Raw genomic sequence first — 23,128 nt, forward strand, 5'->3', positions numbered from 1 at the left:
GAAGATTGGAGTTCTCTCTCGACCAATATCGATCCTTCACGTAACATTTATCTGGATATTAACAAATTACTGCTTGTGGAGCCTTGATGTGAGGGAATCAGCTGCCACATTTCCTTCACCACGACACTTCAAAAACTAGTTGCAGAGTGCCTTGGGGAGCACGTATAATATACGTGGCCTTTATGCGCAGAGGTACTAAAGTAGGTAGAGACCCATGCTAACACTCCACTTGTTTATTAAGTACCCAGTTGCTTCTTGTTTTGCACCAAGCCACTTTAGCCAACTTGCTGGTAGATTTCTCGGCTGCAGCCACACATTCTACCAGTGCACACAATGGCTCTTTGTCAGCCCTTCTCGTTTGGGAGAAGCCGTCACCCCAGGAAGCCTGAACAAAGGATGGCAGCATTAAAACCACTAAATGTGGCTGCAAAAAGAAATGTTCTTTGCAGTTGTAAGTGCTGAATTGATTGCAAATAGCCAAGTTGCTTGAATTACAGCTCGAGTAAAATTTATGCCTAAATCAAATGCAGATTATTTGATAATAATGACATTGGAATAGTTGCTGAATGTTGAGTACAATGAATGTTTTGTTACAAGAAGTGAATCTAGTCAGGCTTGAGCACTGAATATCTCAGTCCTTTGGATATGCTTCATGTCTGCTTCTTGTACTCCCAGCAATGCTACTGGTTGACAGATTTTAATATCCTTGGTATTTCTTACACTTATAAGGACACTGAAGGCCATTTGGCTAGCTCCTGGGGGAGAAATCCCATTAGTCCTATTTCCCTGTACCCCTGCAACTTATTCTCTCTCAGACATGCCCATCAACACCACTTTAATTCTTTTTGCAATTAAACTACCTCGCACGTCTTTGGGATGTGGGAGGAAACTGGAGCACCTGGAGGTCACCCAGACAGTCACACAGAGAGCGTGAAAACTCCACACACAGCACTGGACATCAGGATAGATCCTGGGTCTCTGGAGCTGTGAGGCAGCAGCACTACCTACTGCACCATTTATTTTAACCATTAGGTGCAAAGGTGATCTGCAGGAGGATTATAGAAATTGTCATATTGCCTTTGATTAGTTTAGATTTCCCAAGGTAGATTCCAGCCTGAAGCCTTTAGTAATAACCAAAAAGAATGAATGCTGAAAATCCTCAGCAAGTCGAGCAGCATCTATAGAGGGAGAAACAGAGTTAACGTTACAATTTGGCCATCAGAACTAGAAAAAGTTAAAAATCGAACATGTCTTAAATTGCAGAGAGGGGTGGAGAAAACATAGAAAATGTCAGTCATAGGGTAGAGTCTGAGGGACTAAGAAAATACCTTTTGACTCCTAACTTTTCCCGATCCTAGTGAAGGGTCTTCAACTTGAAATGTTAACTCTGCTTCTCTCTCTGCAGATGCTGCTTGAGCTGCTGCGTACTTCCAGAATTCTTTGTCTTTGTTTCAGGTTTCCAGCTTCTGCAGTTTGAGGTTTTGGATTCCTATATGGACACTTGTATTAACAAAAGATGTGCGAGTCTCAGAGTCATTGGCTGCAAGTGCTGTTGCTTAGCAACGATGAAATGTTCCTTCCTGCAGGTATTGCGCAACTTTAATGTTGCTGGCTCTGTGACAACATTGCAATCGGGCAGATTCTCATTAAACAGGGAAGAATCAGAGAGATAAGTATCTGTATGCCTGTCCCTGCACTGAACTTCAGGGATGAGACAGCAGCTACTGTTCCCTGATGGCTTAGAGCTTCCTCCAACAGCTTGTATTGCAGTGTCTCCAATGTAGTAACATCTCCAAGTGCCTGACACAGGCGCACAATCTGACTGAGCGAGAGGAAAGGGACACTGGAATGAGTGACCAAAAGGTGCAACTAAGAGGTGTTAAGGGGGTCCTTAAAGGACCAGAGAGAAGAGGAGAGGTTGAAAGGTGTAGGGAAGGAATCAGACAGATTCTCAGTACATGGAGAAGAATCAGAGAGATTTGAATACCTGTCCCTGCAGAAGTCATGAGTAGAGACAATCGAAGGTGCGACAGACATTGGTAGAGCGAAAGAAGTCAGAGACACACAAGTGGCTGAGCTTTGGGTGTGTTGCCGGGCTGGGAGAGGTTGCAGAGACAGTTGGGGAGGTGCCTGTGGTTCGATAATGAGCCCTTTCCATCTACTGGTGAGGTGCTGCAGTGTGGTGGTTGGGATCGTTTGGTCCTTAGTACCTGTTACAGCATCCGAGCATCCTTCTGGCATGCCTCACTGCATAAGGGAGAGGGATAACTCATTTATTTTGAACTGATTAATAGCTCCTGATATAAGAGGGGAAAATGGAGGGGAATATGGGGCAACCTCATTAAACATTTGTATGTTGGTAGAACTGTTAATAATCTTGGTATAACATGTATGTTCCTAGAAAATTCATCTGGTGTCATTGAACAGTGGCTGAACTTATCACACTATGAAGGGAAGCTGGGAATATGAAGTAAGAAATGTATCTCAAAATAAATAGGTGTGAAACAGGGTCTTAGAGATTGGGAGGGGCCCAGTGTCATGCATGGACACTCTTGGCATGCGTGTGCTAGGTGGCGTTGTTACTATGGGCATTAGCGTGCACACTGTGAATACCCATTGGAAGAAGGCGGAGGACCATGGCATCAATTTGTGGGAAGTGCTCTGTCAATGCTACTCCTGCCATTGTATAACTCGGAGCTCTCTCTTCACTGCATGGCTGAATTCGTGCTCTGAAGCAGGAAGGAAGTCCGCCAAATCCACCCATAATCAATATATTTAAGCGATTGCTAGCTACACCCAGACTAGTTGGAAAGGTCTCGAGGAGTGGACAGCAAATGCTGGGGAACCTTCAGCTGACTTCTGGCAACCAGTAACTGCAAAGCTGGCTGTTTTGGTGGGCATTGCCCTTGGAACAGAGCACCAACTAGAGAGGGAGCAGAGGCCACCAGGAGCAGAACGAGCTGGGACGAGGAGCTGGAAGGGAAGGAGACCATTTCCATTGAGGGTGTTAAAACACAATACCCAGTCCTGGGGTGGGAGGTGCGGACTCTGTACCCCGGGGTCGGGTGGGAGGTGCGGACTCTGTACCCTGGGGTGGGTTGGGAGGTGCGGACACTGTACCCGGTCCTGGGGTGGGAGGTGCGGACACTGTACCCGGGATGGTGTGGGAGGTGCGGACGCTGCACCCGGTCCTGGGGTGGGAGGTGCGGACGCTGCACCCGGTCCTGGGGTGGGAGGTGCGGACGCTGCACCCGGTCCTGGGGTGGGAGGTGCGGACGCTGCACCCGGGGTCGGGTGGGAGGTGCGGACGCTGCACCCCGTCCTGGGGTGGGATGTGAGGACGCGGCACCTGGGGTGGGAGGTGTGGACGCTGCACCCGGGGTGGGGTGGGGTGGTGCGGACGCTGCACCCAGTCCTGGGGTGGAAGGTGCGGACGCTGTACCCTGGGGTGGGAGGTGCGGAGGCTGCATCCTGGGGTAGGAAGTGCGGACACTGCACTAGGGGTCGGGTGGGAGGTGCGGAGGCTGTACCCCAGGGTTGGGTGGGAGGTGCGGACGCTGCACCCGGGGTCGGGTGGGAGGTGCGGACGCTGCACCCGGGGTCGGGTGGGAGGTGCGGACGCTGCACCCGGGGTCGGGTGGGAGGTGCGGACGCTGCACCCGGGGTCGGGTGGGAGGTGCGGACGCTGCACCCGGGGTGGGAGGTGCGGACGCTGCACCCGGGGTGGGAGGTGCGGACGCTGCACCCGGGGTGGGAGGTGCGGACGCTGCACCCGAGGTGGTGTGGGAGGTGCGGACGCTGCACCCGAGGTGGTGTGGGAGGTGCGGACGCTGCACCCGAGGTGGTGTGGGAGGTGCGGACGCTGTACCCGGGGTGGGTGGGGTGGTGTGGATGGTGCCTCCGGGGTGGTGTGGGAGGTGCGGACTGTACCCGGTCCTGGGGTGGGAGGTGTGCACGCTGTACCCCAGGGTGGGGTGGGAGGTACAGACACTGTTCCCAGGTCACGGTGGGGTGGGAGGTGCGGACACTGCACCCCAGGGTGGGGTGGGAGGTACAGACACTGTACCCAGGTCAGGGTGGGGTGGGAGGCGTGGACACTGTAACCGGGGTGGGTGGGGAGGTGTGGACACTGTACCCCGTTCCTCGGGTTGATGGCGGTTTGTGTTAAGCAGCCCAGACCCGGACCTTTTATCCCTGGTGCCATCCTGCCACTGAGGAGAGTTGGAGGATCCCCTGGATCTGACCTACACTACACGCCATTCAGTGGCATTGCAGTGAGTAGCAGTGGACCTGCCCGTGACCTCTTGGCTCTCGGCCACTCCCTGTGTCCCTCCAACCATGGGTGAAGTGATCTGTTAACGAGCCATTGGCTTGTTAGATATCCACACCCCAATTCCTTCAGGCACCAGATGGACAGTTCCAAAGAGGATAGAGATATCGAGTTTCCAGAGGACAGTCTGGACACCAAGACACCAGTACGACTGATCAAGTCCAGGCTCCTCTTCGACTGTAGGCACCACACGATGTCAGAAACTCACGGACCACACTGAGGTGTCTTGCTACGTTCTGAGCAGAAATCATTGTGAGCTTTGCTGTGGGCTGCCCTTAGTCCTTCTGCCAAGGGGCACTTCGTAACTGAAGTGAACCGCACCAAACTATTCTTATCAACATGAGTCTTTGAGTCCCAGTTGGAACGTGGTGTCACCCTCGGGGAGTGCTGCGTTGTCAGTGGTGCCGTCTTTCATTTGAGATGTTAAACTGAGACCTGTTGCCCGCTCGGATGAATGTATAGGATTCCATGGGACACCGGGATAGTTTAAGACTTCAGGAAGATTGGTCATGGAGCTGTCAAATTGTCAAGGAAACCAAATGTTCACTGATGAATTCTTAACTCTGGGGCCTCAGTTACTGAGTTAGTTAAAAGCAGGGAGAGATGGCTAGATCTCTGGTTATTAAAGAATTTGTGGGATATGGGGATAGTGCAGGTTAGTGATGCTGAGGTGGAGGATCAGCCACGGTGTTAATGAGTGGCAGAGCAAGCTCGAAGGGCCAGATGCCCACTCCTGCTCCTATTTCTTGTCTGGAACACCCAGTCCAGATGAAGGGTCTTGACCTGAAACATAACTGTCCGTTTCCCTTCATAGATGCTGCCTGACCCACTGAGTTCCTCCGGTGCCTTGCGTGTTGCTCCAGATTCCAGCGTCTGCAGTCTCTTGTGTCCAGATTTCTTATGATGTTGCCAAGAAAACAGAATTTGCTCTCTTCATCCCAACTGGCCTGTATGTGACTCCAGTCCTGCACTGAAGTACTTGTTTCATGTCTGCCCTCGTGGAGGGAATTGTGTCAAACTGCCTCGTTGCCCAAGTGCAAAGGAAGTGGGCAATAAACGGCAGTTTTAATGCATTGACGGAGTGGAAGAGTGGCCAATTAGTGAGAAGCTTCTGGTGAGTTTAGTCCTCCCTCTAGAGGCGACTTGTTGAACAGCCCAGATAGGGATCTGAGCATTGTTGGACAGCATGACCTCCTCTGAAGGTATGTGAAAAGGAAAAGACTGGTGTCAACAATTGTGGGCCCCTTACGGACTGAGATGGAAGGATTTATAACAGGGAATGAGGAAAAATTACCCCAACACTTGTACCTGTTTTCATGGAAGAAGACAGAACAAAAACTTCCAGAAAAACTAAAGAACTAAGGGTCCAGTAAGAATGAGGAGCTGAAGGAAATATTTATCATTGAAGAAAAGTACTCGAGAAGCTGATGAGACTGAAAGCGATAAATCCCAAAGGCCTGATGATTTGCATCCCAGAGTTTCGAAAGAGTCCACAGAGACAGTGGACACATTGATTCTCTCTTCCAAAATTCTGGAATTGTTCCAGCATTGGAGGGTAGCAGATGTGACGCTGCTATTATACAAAGGATGGAGAGGAATGAACAGAATCAGGTTTATTATTACTGAGGCATGTCGTGAAATTTGTTGTTTTGCATCAGCAGTACAACGCAAGACATAAAAATTACTATAAGTTACCAAGAAAAAATAGTGCAAAAGAGGATAACGAGGTAGTGTTCATGGGTTCGTGGACCATTCAGAAGTCTGATGGCGGGGGGAAGAAGCTATTTCTGAAACATTGAACGTGGGTCTTCAGGATCCTGTACCTCCTCCCTGATGGTAGTAATGTGAAGAGGGCATGTCCTGGGTGGTGAGGGTCCTTAATGGTGGATGCTGCCTTCCTGAGGCACCATCTTTTGAAGATGTCCTCAATGGCAGGGAAAGTTGTGCCCATGATGGAGCTGGCTGAGTCTACAACCCTCCGCAGCCTCTTGCGATCCTGTGCATTGGAGGCTCCATACCAGGCAGTGATGCAACCAGTCAGAATGCTCTCCACCATACATCAATAGAAATTTGCAAGAGTCTTTGGTGACATACCAAATCTCCTCTGACTCCTGATGAAGAAGAGCCGCTGGGGTGCCTTCTTCGTATTTGCATCAATGTGTTGGACCCAAGATAGATCCTCTGAGATGTTGATGCCCAGGAACTTGAAGCTGCTCACCCTCCCTCAATGAGGACTGCTGTGTGTTCTCCTGACTTCCCCTTCCTGAAGTCCACAATCAATTCCTTGATCTTGCTGACGTCGAGTGCGAGGTTGTTGTTGCGACATCACTCAACCAGCCGATCTATCTCACTCCTGTACACCTCCTCGTCGCCACCTGAGATTCTGCCAACAACATTGGCAAATTTATAGATGGCATTTGAGCTGTGTCTAGCCATACAGTCATGAGTTTAGAGAGAGTAGAGCCGTGGGCTAAGCACACATCCTTGAGGTGCATCTGTGTTGATCATCAGTGAGGAGGAGATGTTACTACTGATCCGCACTGACTGCGGTCTCCTGATAAGGAAGTTGAGGATCCTTTGCAGAGGGAGGTACAGGTGCCCAGGTTTCGAAGCTACCTGTTAGCTAATTTTAGTGGCGGGCAAAAAAGAATCTATAATGAAGGATGTCATTACAGAACACCCAGTGAAGAATAGCAAGATTGAGCAGTACAAGCATGGAATTTTACAAGGGAAATCATGTTTGATTAGTAGGAGAGAGAAAAGAGAACCAGTAGATGTATTGCATCTAGATTTCTGGAAGGTTTCAATAAGGTCATGGTCAACAAAGTTCGATCCGATGAAACTGGGGGCAATGTGCTGGCATGGACCGAGTATTAGTCATCAGAAAGAGAGCAGTGAGTTTGAATACATAGTCTTTCTCAGGTTGGCGGGCTGTGAGTGGTGGGTTGCTGCCAGGATTGGTGCTTGGACCCCAGCTATTCACAAATTATATCAGGGGCCCGATGTTAAATTTCTGAGTTTGCTGACAATACAGAACTAGTGGGATTGTGAGTATGGAGGAGAATTCACAGGGATATGGGAAAGCCATGAGAGTGGGAGAGAACATGGCAGATGAAATATAACATGGAAAAATCTGAGGTCGTCACTTCAGAACAGAAAGCAGAAAAGCAGAATATTTTTAAATGGTGAAGGATTGGGGGAAGTTGATGTTCAAAAGGACCAGGTTGTTCTTGTACACAAGTTACTGAAAGCCAATATACAGAGTGCAGCAAGCAATTAGGAATACAAACATTATGATAGACTTTACTATGAGAGGATTAGATCAGAGGAGGAAAGATGCTTTACTGCCTTGAGACCGCAGCTGGATTATTGTGTACTGTTTTAGTCTCCTTACTGTAAAAAAAAGACATACTTATCATGAAGGAACTGCAAAGAAGATTCCCTGGACCGGTTTCTGGGATGGCAGTTTGTCATTTGAGGAAAAATTAAGCAGAGCTGTATTCTCTAGAGTCTAGAAGCTCGCGAGGAGATTTCATTGAAACTTGCGAAGTTCTTACAGGGCTCCACAGGGTGGATGCTGGGAGGATGTTTCCCAGGCTGAAGACTGTAGAACCTTTAGCTTTATTCTCTAGTCTTTATTCTCCCCACGTTCCCATCAAGTACTGTTCACCTACACACAAAGGGTAATTTACAGTAGTCAATTATCCTACCAACCTACACATCTTTGGGATGTGGGAGGAGATGGGAGCACCCCGAGGAAACCCACGCAAACTTCACACACACACAGCACCAGAGATCAGGATTGAACGTGGCTTGCCAAAGTTGTGAGACAGCAGCTCTGCTAGTTGCACCACTGTGTAACCCTGGTTAAAATTCTTTTGTTTGCTGTTGAAGCATATCACTGCTGTAACCTGGTATATATGATGGATGATCTCCATTATACCAGTAGCAGCTTTTCCCACCAATCTTGCTCTCTGTGCCAAACTTGCTCAGTACTTGGGTTTGGTATTGGTGAACCCATCTTTGCTGCTGCCACTTGCCTATGTATGTTCACTGCCTGAAAATCTTCAGCAATTTTGGAAGCCATCTCCATTAACGTGGCTACTTCACATGCACGTTCAAGTGTTAAATTTTGCACAGATTGAATATCCCTCTCTGTTGAACTGCACTTGCACTTGCCCCATGGTGCTTGGTGTTAGACCAGTTCTAATTTAGTGTTAGACCAGTTCTGCAACACAGCTTTATTATCACCAATGGTCTTGCCTGACCTTTGGGATCTGATGCTGAAATAGGGGATTTCAATGATCTCTGAAGGTACAGATTTGAAGGGAATGTGGGGAGATTGAAATGGGATTGGTGGAGATAGATGCTTGTGGTCTGTGGGTACTTGGTGGGTGAAGACCCTGTTTCTGCAGTCTCTCTGTTACCTCACTGAATGAAGGATCTTTTGCCCTGCCAGGAGTCTGTCAGAATGCCCCATGTATCCAAGCTCATCTCTTTTTGTCTGATTGATTTCTTGCACTCAGGTTCAGCTGTGTTTTGACCAAGCATAGTTTTGTCTTCGACTTCAGTTTGAACAACCTAGTTTGTCCTGAAGGTGATTCTGTTAAGAATTGAGTGGCAGAACAGTGGTGCAGCTGGTAAAACTACTGCCTTACTGTTCCAGTGACCCCAGTTCAATCCTGACCTCGGGTGCTGTCCGTGTGGAGTTTGTACATTCTCCTCATGACTGTGTGGGTTTTCTCCGAGTGTACCCATTTCCTCCTGTGTCCCAAAGACGTGCAGATTGGTGAGTTAATTGCCCACTGTAAATTGCCCCTTGTTTGTAGGTGAGTGACAGAATCTGGAGGGGAGTTGGCAGGAAGGTGGGGAGAATGAAATGGGATTAGTGTGGATGGGTGCTTGGTGGTTGGTGTGGACTCAGTAGGTGAAGACCCATTTTTTGCGTTGTATGACTCTGAGTCCTTTGCCATATCATAAACAATGAGGTTCCCAATAGAGCCAAGTTGGGTCTGAGCTGCCATCTAGCATTGTTAAGAGTGATAAGGATTAACTCTATGAACCATGTGCACTGCTCCTTACCTCTCCTGAGTTTGATTCTGAACTCAAGTCCTGTCACGTCAACCTGCATGTTGGGGTCACTGTATCTAGTCACCCTACTGCTGTGAGTATATCATCACTTAACACTCAGTGAATTTGCCACTTGGTGTAGCTTCAATTCATTTCCAGTCTGCCATCATCAATCGTGTAGCATGTATGCCCTGTGGGTTCCAAGTCTCTAACACAAATGCAGAGTAAATTTGGGAAACACTGCAAGCTCTAAAAGGTGGGATTGGTGTATTTGAGATGAAAGATGCTGTTTGGTATTGGTATTGGTTTATTATTGTCACTTGTACCGAGGTACAGTGAAAAGCTTGTCTTACAAACCGATCATACAGGTCAATTCATTACACAGTGCAGTTACGTTGAGTTAGTACAGAGTGCATTGATGTAGTACAGGTAAAAACAATAACAGTACAGAGTAAAGTGTCACATCTACAGAGAAAGTGCAGTGCAATAAGGTGCAAGGTCACAACATGATAGATCATGAGGTCATAGTCCATCTCATTGTATAAGGGAACCGTTCAATAGTCTTATCACAGTGGGGTAGAAGCTGCCCTTAAGTCCGGTGGTACGTGCCCTCAGGCTCCTGTATCTTCTACCTGATGGAAGAGGAGAGAAGAGAGAATGTCCCGGGTGGGTGGGGTCTTTGATTATGCTGGCTGCTACACCAAGACAACGAGAGGAGGGGAAGCTGGTGCCCGTGATGCGCTGGGCTGTGTCTACAACTCTCTGCAGCTTCTTGCGGTCCTGGGCGGAGCAGTTGCAGTACCAAGCTGTGATATGGTGCATCGGTAAAAGTTGGTGAGAGTCAAAGGGGACAAACCAAATTTCTTTAGCCTCCTGAGGAAGTAGAGGCGCTGGTGAGCTTTCTTGGCTGTGGCATCTACGTGATTTGATCAGGACAGGCTGTTGGTGATGTTCACTCCCAGGAACTTGAAGCTCTCAACCCTCTCGACCTCAGCACCATTGATGTAGACAGGTGCGTGTACACCGCCCCCTTTCCTGAAGTCAATGACCAGCTCTTTAGTTTTGTTGACATTGAAGGAAAGGTTGTTGTCATGACACCATTCCACTAAGCTCTCTATCTCCTTCCTGTGCTCCGACTCATCGCTGTTTGAGATACGGCCTACAACGGTGGTATCATCTGCAAACTTGTAGATGGAGTTTGGACTGCCCAAAACTTGTTGGTCTTCCAGCACAGCGAGATGTCATTAAGGGCATGCTGCCGACTGGTACGTTCTAGGCTGCAGGAGTACATGCTGAGGGATGCACTGAAACTCGGTGCAGCCAACGCAGAGGCTCTGTGGGGAAGGACACAGTCTAAGGTCTTTCCGCTACTGGACATCGAGGGACTAAGTCTGGTGGGGAAGCCCCTCAAACATCAGCATGGTGTATCAACCCAGGGGCCCACATGAGTAGCAACTGTACTATGTACAAAATTGTTCTAACACTATCGAATGTATTAACCAAATGACACCAAGAATGTAAAGAGCTTTGCACTGTGTTTATTCCACCGATGCACAACGATCAAATGCAGTCAACAACAGTTACTATCCTGAATACAGCATATCCTGTTATGACGTTGTCTCTTTTCAGTAAGTCCCTTGAGGTTAAGAGTATACTTTCTCTCTCTTCCTGCAGCTTTGAGGTGGCTGAATGGTCTAATATGTAGATACACAGAATCTGCCCCAGGTGGGGCAGGTGGATGGGTTGTTTGAGATGGTTGTCCATCCCTTCTAGTGTTTGTGCTTGGTCCCTCTGTGCCCCCATCATTGAGCTACCTGGACACTCTTCCCCCATTTTTGCAGTAACGGGCCAGGGATTGCCAGGAGTGGATGAGGAGGTTACAGTTTGTTCAGGGATACTTTGAGAACATACCCTGTCCTTCTGTTATTCTCTTGTGATGGAGCTCAGAATGGAGTGCTTGTTTTGAGAGTCTGGCTCAGGTAAAGTGGTCCAATCATTAGGCCCAAGACCTCGCTCGACATGCAGCAGCTGTGGTGCAAGTTCAAAAAGGAAGGGCTAACTCCCAACTTCCATTCCTCAGAACAAACGTCAGGACCTGTAACAACATGGACGGCCCTAGCAGTGACGGACCACTACTACAATAGTGCATTAATTCCAACAGTGTGCTTCTGACATGACTGTCCTGAGTGAACTGTTAGGATCTGCCACCCCAAAGACCAAGGTGGTGAGTCATGGAGTTGTACAGCACAGAAGCAGCCCCTTCAGCACACCACCTCTACGCTGACCATCATGCCTCCCTATACTAATCCCACTTGTCCCTCCATGCTGTGCTCATTCCTCTCCAATGCCTCTTAAATGTTGTTACTGTCCCTGCCTCCAACACTTCCTCTTGCAGCTCATTTCAGGTACTAACTACTCGTTGTGTGAGAAATTTACTCTTCAGATCCCCTTTAAACCTCCTCCCCCTCACCTTAAAGCTATGCCCTCTAGTTTTAGACACTCCTACCATGGGAAATGGGCTCTGGCTATCTGCCCAATCTATGCCTCTCATAACGATGTATATTTCTATCTCGTCCTCCTTTGCTCCAAGGGAAAACACACTTTCTACAAGGCCAAACCAGTGGAGGACCCCTCTCTTCATTGGGTGGGCTGGTCTTGCATCTCATCAACGTTCCAGGTAGGATAAGCAAATGTCTCTGACCATCCAGCTTATTGTAACGTGGAAGCCACTCGCTCCTGTCATCATTATTCAGATCCTAACCCCAGAAGCAATGGACAAGGTCAAAAGGGGAAACCCCTCTCCGACCTGGTCCAAGTTCCAGTGAGAGGTGAACTGATACTCCTGGGTTCCTTGGTTGCCAGCATAGGAAAGGATGCAAAAATTTGTAAGGATGCAAAAATTTGTAAGGACACAATTGGCATGGAAATAGCAGAAAAAGCTCATTCCAGCAACATCCTCCTCCTGATAGGATGCTTGGAAGACCGTTCCTGTCAACATGCCTAGCCCAGGCATTGTTGGATCCTTATATAGTCCAACCAAGAGATCCTCAAGGCTGTGGGCATCACCTGCACCCTGCCAGGTATCAGTGACCTCTGCCTAATCCAAAGAGTATTGTCTTCGGTGCATGCTGTTACAGTGGTGCCTAGAGTTGACAGTTACTGTACTGTACACAGGGTACACTTTCTACACCATGTCTTCATTTCTGCCTACAGAGAATATAGTCATGGTACTGTGTATGGTTCATACAGTCACTGTCTACAGTGCATACTGTTACGGTGCTGAGTACAGAATGTGCTGTCACTTGGTTACAGATTATGCTGTTACTGTGCAGTGTAAAGAGTATACGATTGGTGTCTATAGTGCATACTGTTACAATATTGACTACAGGATATAGAGAAAACACTGTACAGATTATTTTGTTATCGTCTACAATGCATATTGTTACAATGCTGTCTACCTTGCACACATTCATTCGGTAATAAGTAATAATACTGTTTACAGGGCATATTGTTACAATACAGTCTATAGAGTATACCATATACTCTGTAGGTAGAAAGCAGTTACCGTTTATAGAATGTGCTGTTATAAAACTGTCCACAATGCATTCGGTTGGAATACCATCTGCCATGCATTATGTTGCAATACCGTCTCTGTCCTTCAGGTGTCAGCTGTGTCTCAGTTGGAAGTACTTGAGTGCTTTGTGTTTACTACCCCTTGTACTTTTACTGGAGGTTGTACTTGGCCAACATGTTGTACTTTGCTGAGCAACGAGGCTCACAGATATATCTAATAGATTCCATGGTAACATTTGAAAGGAAAACAAAAGCAATCCTTGCTGCCTTAACTATTTAATATGATTCAAAATAGATCATCTTGCTGTTTGTGGAAGCTTTTATGCATGTGTTGGCTGCCCACCTCTGCATCGTAACACTGCATAGAATGCATGGTCTGTTCACTGTGTACAGTCTATGCACAAGCATCGTCTGCACACTGCAGCTTGACTGCTGAGGTTCCGGTGACCTTGGTTCAAGAGTACAGTCGCTGTAGGTGGAAGTTTCTGCTCCTGCAGGAAGTTTTTTGGAGGTGAGGAGCAAACACTGCAGCAAGTAAGATTGATAAAGTTGTTGGGGCAATAGCGCAGCCTTGTTTGCCACTGGTCATCGCCCAGAGAATGTATAATTACAGTTCTGTGCACAAAGTATACAGCGAAAATATTTTGCATGTATACTGTGCCTTTAACTTAGTAAATTGTCCCAAAGTATTTTGCAGGTCTGTCAACAAAGAAAGTTGTTACACAGTACAGAGTTTACTGTTAAAGGCTTTTACAGTATTAGTAATAGTATATTCTTTAGCTACACATTCTACTATCTGCTGAAACAGAATTCTGACTAAGTACATTTCTGAAATATATTCTAATCTATTTGAATGAAAAACACGACGATGCTGGAGGAACTCAGCAGGCCAGGCAGCATCCATGGAGAAAAGCAGGCAGTCAACATTTTGGGTCAGGACCCTTCTTCAGGACTGAAGATAGGAAAAGGGGAAGCCCAATATATGGGAGGGAAAAGCAGAGCAGTGATAGGTGGACAAAAGAGGGGAGGTCAGGTGGGCGCGAGGTGGTGATAGGTAGATGCAGGTAAAAGATAGTGATAGGCAGGTGTGGGGGAGGAGGGGAGAGCAGACCCACTGGGGGATGGGTCAAAGGTAAGAAGAGAGAGAAAAAAAGGGCTAGGAAAGGGAAGAAGGGAAGAAGCATGGTGGAGGTTGTGGGGAAGTGGGGTGGGATTACTTGAAGTGGGAGAATTCAATATTCATACCATTAGGCTGCAAGGTTCCAAGATGGAAAATGAGGTGCTGTTCCTCCAGTTTGCGCTTGGAATTCTCCTGGCAGTGGAGGAGGCCGAGGACTGACCTATCAGTGATGGAGTGGGAGGGGGAGTTGAAGTGACTGGCGATGGGGAGATGCAGGTCACGGTTATGGATAGAGTGCAGGTGTTCCGTGAAACAGTCACCTAGTCTGCGTTTGGTCTCGCCAATGTAGAGGAGGCCACACTTGGAGCACTGAATGCAGTAGATGATATTAAGGGAGATGCAGGTGAATCTCTGTCTCACCTGAAAGGACTGTTTGGGTTCCTGGATGGAGTTGATGGAGGTGGTGTAGGGGCAGGTGTTACACCTATGGCGGGGGGGGGGGGGGCGCAGTGGGAAGTTCCTGGGGTGGGGGTAGGGGGAGGAGGAGTGAATGAGGGAGTCGCGGAGAGAGTGGTCCCTGCGAAAGGCAGAAAGGGGTGGGGAGGGGAAGATATGCTTGGTGGTGAGGTCCTGTTGGAGATGGCAGAAGTGGTGGATATGTAGGCTGGTGGGATGAAATGTGAGGACAAGGGGGATCCTATCCCTGTTGGGTCTGGGAGGGGTAGGGGTGAGAGTGGAGGTGTGGGAAATGACCGTTTCGCAGAACACCTGTGCTCTGTCCATAACTGCAACCTGCATCTTCCCATTGCCAGTCACTTCAACTCCCCCTCCCACACTATCACTGGTATACTCCAGCATCGTCGTGTTTTTCATCTGGATTCCAGCACCTGCATTCCTTTGTTTCTCTAATCTATTTGAATGTTTGCCTCTCTTTTGACAGGATTTAGTATGGCAACAGGAGGAGAGATGAATGGCTCAGGGAATTTAATGGACTTCCTGGATGAATCAATCCCAGAGGTTGGAATGTATGAGGACTTCCATACAATTGATTGGTTGAGAGAAAAGTCCCGTGACACCGACAGACACAGAAAGGTATTAAAAGAACTTTCTCCATTCATTCATGGCATGTGGGAGAATTCAAGGATTTACTGGGTCATGAGTAAAAACAGAAAATGTCTGAAACACTCAGCAGATCAGGCAGCATCTGTGGAATATCTCTGGTAGGGTGAGACCAGGAGTGGGGAATATGAGCTTGGTGGGGGAATCTTGTTGGAGCTGGTCGAAATTGTAAAGGATAATCTGCTTATGGCAGAGGTTGGTGGAGGTATAAGATGAGGACCAGGGAACTCTGTTGTTGCTCTGCCCAGTAGGAGAGGAGGTGAGAGGAGAGGTGTGGGGAAACGAGATGCCGTCAAGGGCTCTGCCACTATGGTAGAAGGGGAAGCCACAGTTCACGAAGGAGAAAGACATTTCGGAAGCACGTGTATGGAATGTTTCAATGTGACGCAGACGGAGGAATTGGAAGAATGGAATGGAGTCCCTACAGGAGGCAAGGTGGGAGGGAGTATAGTCAAAATAGCTGAGGGAGTCTGTGGGCTTGTAATGGATGTTTGTGGCCAGCCTATCCCCTGAGAGAGAGGCGGAGAGATCCGGGAAGAGCAGAGAGAGAGATGGACAATGTGAAGGTGTGAGCAGGGTGGAAATTGGCAGCAAAGGTTATGAAATCTTCGAGTTCTGTATTAATGCAAGAAGCAGCACCAACACAGTCAATGATGTACTGGATAAAAAGTAGGAGGAGGATTGAAACAAAGACAGTTCCTCGTATCCCACAGAAAGAGAAGTGTCTCTGCTGCATGTGGAGCTGCCACTCCTGACCATTTTCTTTCCTTTCAGACGTCAAAGGCAGTGAACTTCAACAGCTCTTGACCCTTCCTGACCTTTATCCCTTTTCTCATTCCCCTGATTCCATCTCTCCCCACCCAGCCCCACCCCCTACTGTGTTTTCACCAGCCCTTCTGATCTTACGCTCCCTGATCACACACAGTCAAGTCCTTGATAGACGCCTCGGCCTTGCCCCTCTCCGAGCCTGATGTGACATTGGACTCTACCTTTGCACGCCCAACATTGCCTGTTTTTATTTCAGAATTCTAGCCTCTGCAGTTTTTTTTGTTTTTCACGTATTCGGTCACAGTTTACCGACAGCGACAAGGGGTTTCCCTCCTGTAGTGACATCACATGTCACCCCAGCATAGCCTACCCACAAAAAAAGAGAAAAAAAAAGACATTGACAGCTGGCTAAGTCACACCCTCCAACTGAGGTGGAGCTGACAAAGCACAGAGCACAATCGTTCCCTCTGAGACATTCAGAAACATTTAAAAATATTAAAAGCTTTAGAAAGGAATTTTAAACTTGAAATGTTAAAAGATTCTAAATTGCTAATCCTTGAGAAATTTTAAGACTTTGAATAAATAAAGGAGTAATTTTGTGCCAAGATACCATCTAAAAGCCTTTTAACGTCATAAAACTTTTTTACATGACCCTCAGCTGGGTCTCTCATCGACATTCCATTCATTCAGGGCAAAGGGAAAAGACCACCTGCTGCCTTGTGCCTCGAGCAGATTTTCATGGCCAGTGGGATTCAGGACAAAGTGCCCAAGTTCCCACTCCTGTGCTGAACTCTACGTGGATTACTCCATCACTGTACAGTCAACCTTCCATGAGTGAAATGCTGGCAGAAGCTTCAGTACCTCCATGTTCATGTGCAAGTGTGTGGAAGTTCCAAAGTTGTTGATGGTTTGTCCAGCTAACGTTGGCTGTTCTACTGATATTTCCTCACAAAACTCATCCTATAGTCCATCCCTAATTGAAAAGCCATCTTGTACCACTTCAGCAATTATGATAAAGGAGGTTGACGAAGGAGGTTAATTCCATGTTAGGGTTTTGTCCACGTCCGAGGGCAACTTGCATGTAGAAAATAAATGTATGTGAGTGTGAAATGTAGGTGTTGCTTTAAGGTTGGTGGGGTTACTAATGCTCAAAACACATTGTTAACAATCGCAGCTTAGTATCATCCTTCAGCTTCAGTTGGTTGTTGATTGTAATGATAAACAGATGTGTCTGTCTTGATGCTGCCTGTCTAAGTGACAAGCAGCATCAAGACAACTCACTGAGAAGTAATCTTATAGAGGTGTACAAAATCGTGAGGGGCATACATAGGGTGAATGCACTCAGTCTTTTTCCAAGGGTTGGGGAATCAAGAACTAGAAGAGGGCAGAGGTTTAAGGTGAGAGGAGGAAGATTTAATAGGAACTTGAGGGGCAACTTTTTTTTTTACACAAAGGGTAAAAGTATATAGAATGAGCTGCCAGAGGAAGTGGTTGAAGTGGGTACAATAACGACTTTTAAAAGACAGTTGGAGAGGTACATGGATGGGAAAAGTTTAGAAGGTTATGGGCCAAATGCTGGCAAATGCGACTAGCTTGGATGGGCATCGTGGTTGGCATGGACCAGTTGGGCCGAAGGGCCTGTTTCCATTCTGTATGACTCTATCTGTGACTCTAAGTGAGTTACATAGTACTCCACCATATCATACAATAAGAGCCTGAGGACTCTACACATGCAGGTGACACCATTCAAGTGCTTTCTGTCCTTAGCCTTCAATGCAGTTTAACTAGTGAGTTTGGAAGGCATCGTCAAAGAACCTGCTGGCATGCCATGGTGCATTAGTGGTGGAAGGAGTGAATTTTTGTGTTGGGCGGAGTGTCTGGCAACCAGACTATGTTGTCCTACATTCCACCCATTATGCCCTGGAACTGCACATTGAAGCTGGAATCCTTCATGCCCTGACCTACGACACACTGGCGAGGTCAGTGAACTGACAGTGATATGAGTGTTGAGTTATTTAGCAACACCTTCCCATTAACACTTGGTGGTGTTGTCTGCAGTTCTTTCTACACCCCTGGAAGAGTGCATCCTCCCTCTACAATGTATGGTCCAGCCCATACACAGGACAACGTGGCTAACACCGCAAAAGATCTGATTCTATATTTGCTCTCTGCTCTCTACAGCCAGAGACCAGCTGCCCTTACAGAGGGAAAGAAATTCAATGTTATCTTTGCTTCTCAGTCTACTGGTGCTGCTCTGTTTGATGAATATTTCTCACATTTTCTGTTTTTGGCATTTTCCTTCTGTGTCTCCTTTAAGAAACCCTGGCAGCTTTGTCCTAAATCCTCTGCAGTCTTGAGGTAATCCTGTCAGAGGGTGAAAGTTTTGGAAGTAGTTGTGTGTATAATGTTACACCTCTTCATAGGGCCACCTCAACTTTAAGTAAGGGGATGTGTATGCAGTAATTAAACTGAATCCTTTGCATTCCAACCATTCCTGGCATCGCAGATAAATTCCAATAATTACAAGGGTGAATTTAGATCTTCCACACCTTCCTTATGGTGGGAAGAGTTCAAATAAAAGCCTAGGCAGTTTAGAAATTACATTGTCATTCAAATGTGGAGGTTTGGAAGAGGGTCATTCACAGTGTTGTTACCACAAGGTAAGTGAATCCAAAACCAGGTCACTGAGATTTGATGATTATGTCAGCTTGAGATATGTGCAGCTTTGAAAGAAATTATGTTTGCAGTCTTGAGTCTGTATGATAGGACCCTGTACCATGTGAGAAAACAGCTTGGATGATGCTTGTTTTACAATGTCTGCAAAGGTTATGTCCTCTGGTACTTTTTACGCAGAATCAGGCCATTCAGCTCATCTGCTGCTGTCGTCCCCACGGTTCCATATTTCTCTGTACCCTGCAACTTATCCTCTCTCACACAGGCCCTTCAACTTCCCTTTTGTTTTTGCCATAAATTAAGAGTAATTTACAGTCACCAATTAACCTACCAGCACATCTCTGGGATATGGGAAGAAAGTGGAGCACCCAGGGGAAACCCATGTGATCAGCTAGAGGATGTGTAAACTCTGCACAGGGCGCACCTGAAGTCGGGATCGAACCTGGCTTGCTGAGCTATGAGGCAGCACCACTAACTGCTGCGCCACTGCGCTGCCCACAAGATTCCTCTCCTACGCTTCATTCGGACAAAATGATTTGGTCCTGGTGTCTCCCTCGTGGTTATTGTAATACTAACTCAGTAACAGTAATTGAGCAGGCATGTTCTGCTCAGACTATAATGGAGCTGGAGTATGTGGGAGAGAGGAATTTGATCATATTTATTGTCGTTTATCTATTGATGCCAGCTGTGGTTTGGTGGCAGCACCCTTGTCACTGGGCCAAAGTACTCTGGGCTTGAGTCCTTTGGCTGTCATGTAAAATCCAGGCTCTGGTGTGGCCTTCAGGAATGGGGCACTACCTTTCCGATGAGGTGTTACACTGAGACCCATCTCAGCCAGTTGGGAATGATGTTTAGTGCCCTGACACCACTTGTCCTTCAAGTCCTGATGCAGGATCTTGACCCGAAACGCTGACCATCCCTCTGCCTCCACAGATGCTGTCTGACCCGCTGAGTTCCTCCAGCAGTTTGTTTTTTGTTCCAGATTACAGAACCTGCAGAATCTTGTGTCTCCTCTTCAGGTGGCATCACTAAACCAGTCTTAATCACGGCTCTAACTAGGGGAGATTGCTGGACCAAAATTGCCTGCTGCATTTCCTTCATTACAACAGTGGTTACTCTTCAGAACTTGGCTGGAAGGCTCTCTGAGTCATCCTGAGGTTGTGAATGTTGCTAAATGAATGAAAGTCTTTTTTCACCCAATGACGACAAAGTTTTCCACTGTACCTCAATACATGTGACAATAATAAACCAATTTACCCATTCAGCGCATTTCTATCCAGTGTGCTTCAGTTACTTTCCTTACTAATGATGTCACGTGCCCAGGATTATCCACAGTCAAGGGGAGTGAGCTCTTTCAACTTAATCTCTTCAAGTGCTCCTTCTGTAAAACACAACCATATGACTAAGTGGTCATATGAATATGAGGGACACACATTGCTGGAGCAAACCAGCCACTGTCACCATGGGAACAGATCTCTTGTGTAATGTGCAAGGGGCCTTGTTAATTCCATATGCAGGCAGTCCCCAGATTAGGAACACCTGATTTATGGACAGCCACACATACGAATGAGTTCCCATAATATTAAATTCAGAAGCCCAACCTGCACACATTTGTTCATACCCATGAATGGCAGAACTAGTTTCCTCTCTCTCTCCACTTTCAGTAATTGTTCCTGCTTATCGGCATGAACGAGTTGGGCCGCAGGACCTGTTTCTCTGCTGTATGACTCTATCAGTCTTGTGTGTTATTGATGCATTCAGTACAATACTGTGGAAGTATGGTTACCATATCGAGTGATCTTTGTGTATTTTCTGACTTATGGGCATCTGTAAAAACAGAACTCATTTGTAACCTGGGGACAGCCTGCATGTAAATTTCAAACTGAGGGCTAGTAAAGGTTTGCATTAACAGGAGCTAATTTGTCATATAATTAATAATTCTGCTAATGCAAACGACAAAGCAATGTCTTTGGAATGTTGTCTAGTCCATAAGGTTATGACTGTAGCCATACAGCAACAACTTTCTTCAAGGTAAAATGAGCTGAGGAATTTCACAGGCATGTTTCAAGATGATGGGCATGGAGACTGAACTGTTGGCACAAGATCCAAGCGCTCATATAGTGCTTTATGAGGGAGAGACAAGAAGGACAGAAGGTTTGGTGAGGGGATTCCAAAGTTTAAGGCCTGGATGACAGAAGGCCTGGGTGTCGTTGGTGGGACAGAGGAAGGAGGGCATTGAAGAGGTCAGAGCTTGGAGGAAGGCAGAGCTCTGTGTGTAAGGCCACACTGACAATTCCAGAGAGCTGCAGATTTCAAACCCATTCTTGGCCTATGGGCACTGAGTCAGAGCAGCCTAAGGCCCAACACGGTGGTGGGTCGTAATTCTAATGAGTGTAATCTCGGTGAGTGCAGTCTCAGGAACTGATGGGCAGCAGGTTACGTGTCGAGAGGTTGGGTCATGTGGTGGCCACAGGACTGATGCTTTGATAATTGGGAGCCACACAACTACTTGAGGTTATGACAGCCATAAGTCTAGCAATGGCAACAGCCCATATTGATGTAATGATGGGGAGTATAATACCCATTGGGTGTAATCCTGGGGAGTATAATGTAGATAGAATTCATGGGAGTATAAACTAGATGGGATGAAATCTGAGGAACTGAAATCTGGATGGTGTAATCCTGAGGAGTGTATCCCAAGAAGAGGTAATTCTGGTGAGTATAACATCTTTTGAGTGAAATCCTGAGTATAATTTGGATGGAATGTAACACTGATGGATTGGAATTCATGGGAGTATAAACTAGATGGGGTGAAATCCTGTGGGGTGTATTCCAAGAAGCAGTAATATGGGTGCGTATAATCCTGGGAAGGATGAATTTAGTGCAGGGGGAATCTAGGGAACTGAATCCTGTCACCATATAATCTTGGGGAATGTAATCAGCATTAGGTGCAACCCTGGGGAGTGTAGTCTGGGCAGGACGTACACTGGATAGGTTGTAGTTCAGGAGAGTGTAACATTGGTGGCAGATATTCCTGGGCACGGTATAATCCAGGTAGATAGTAATCCTGGAAGATGTACCCCTAGTGGGGTGTTCCTGGCAGAACCAATTCCAAGTGGCAAATCCAATTGTGTTCAGTTTGCTGTGGCAGGTTTGTTAGAAGTTTGTGGTTAGAGTTCGGTTGCAAAATTTCTGTTAAGATATTACTTCCATTTTTTAAAACATTTCTGTATTGGTTAATAGGCTAAACAAAATCAAAGTGAACAAAATTCCAATCAGTAAAAATGGAATATCTTCTACCTCAAACACATTGTGAATACAGAAGAATTATGAATTTATGGCTGTTCTCCATAAATTTTAAAGTAAATTGTATGAATGTAGTTTTTCCTCTCCTGAGACCATTCTGTAAATGTAAATCTGCTCAAATCTGCATGGACCTTCTGAGAAAATAAATTGATTTATTTTATTATATCAAGAATGTTGTAACTTCTCCACTGTAGGCATGCAGTATAACTTCCTGTTCTTCAAGGATTTGACTACTAACATAAATTCAGCAGTCACCAAGAACCTGCCAAGAATGTGAATTGATTATACTTAATCGTACAATCAATATTAATGCACTATTTCCCATTGTGAATCCACAAACGTCGGTTAACTTTTTCTTGTTGGTACACGAAACCTTTGAAACCAAAGTAATGTTTTAAATCGTTTAAAACCATTTAATTTTCAAGTTTAATGACATGTTTGATGTGAATGGCATTACATTCTGGTAGATTTGAGATGATGACAACAACAATGAGAAAAAATCTTTCATTAGGAGAGCCTGGGACTGGGCTGGTGGGTCTGAAGCTCCCTTTATCACTTGGGATCAGATGTGACAGGGTCAGCCCATCAACATGAACCCAGGATTCTTTAAGAATAAGTTCTGCAACATTTTATTCAGTGATGACAAGTTACCTGGTCAGGGTTGCTCTGGGCATTTAACAGAGAGTTCTACCTTCCAGTGTCAGCTAACTTTGAATGAAACTGGCAAATCCTTATGCAAAATGTTCGACTGCACAGAACAAAGGAAATGAATCAATTGAACATCTTAGGTGTATAATGCTTTCTTGTTTGTGTTCCAGTTTTATGGTGGCGGTCTCCTACTTTCCAGGTGCTTGTAAATCACCATGTCTCAATGTTCTTTACCACTATTTAATTAATGGTCTTTGAAATACTGTCACTGTTGTAATGGCATGCAATTTGCATAGAGCAAGGTTCACCAAAGTAGTGAGATAAATGAGCAGACGATGTGTTTTGGTGATGCTGAGTGAGGAATAAATCTTGGACATCACTCTGGGCAAATGCCCCACCTCTACTTCAAACACTGTAATGGAATCTTGCTCATGCGCCTGAGGGATATTTGGGGGAAAGCACCACAGACCATGATGTCCCCTCTCAGTACTGCACTGGAAGGCAGCCTGGATCATGTACCA

The 23,128-nt window shown here is 46.5% G+C and overlaps 1 protein-coding gene across 5 annotated transcripts in view; it reads left to right on the top strand.

Annotated features, from left to right (window-relative positions):
• LOC127569563 (H(+)/Cl(-) exchange transporter 4) overlaps positions 1-23,128 on the top strand; it is a 78,296-nt gene that overhangs the window by 10,214 nt on the left and 44,954 nt on the right. For 3 of the 5 annotated variants that reach the window (XR_007956221.1, XM_052014320.1, XM_052014321.1), the window contains exon 2: positions 15,034-15,185. Coding sequence is in view for 3 of the 5 variants with exons in the window: in XM_052014320.1 (XP_051870280.1) it covers positions 15,042-15,185 (144 nt within the window). In the remaining 2 variants the exon portion in view is untranslated. Of the gene's footprint in view, positions 1-13,351; positions 13,485-15,033; positions 15,186-23,128 lie in introns of those variants that run through there. The other 2 variants (XM_052014322.1, XM_052014324.1) reach the window with 2 other exon arrangements.

The sequence above is a fragment of the Pristis pectinata genome, chromosome 4 (assembly GCF_009764475.1).
Source record: "Pristis pectinata isolate sPriPec2 chromosome 4, sPriPec2.1.pri, whole genome shotgun sequence".
NCBI classification, from domain to species: Eukaryota; Metazoa; Chordata; class Chondrichthyes; order Rhinopristiformes; family Pristidae; genus Pristis; species Pristis pectinata.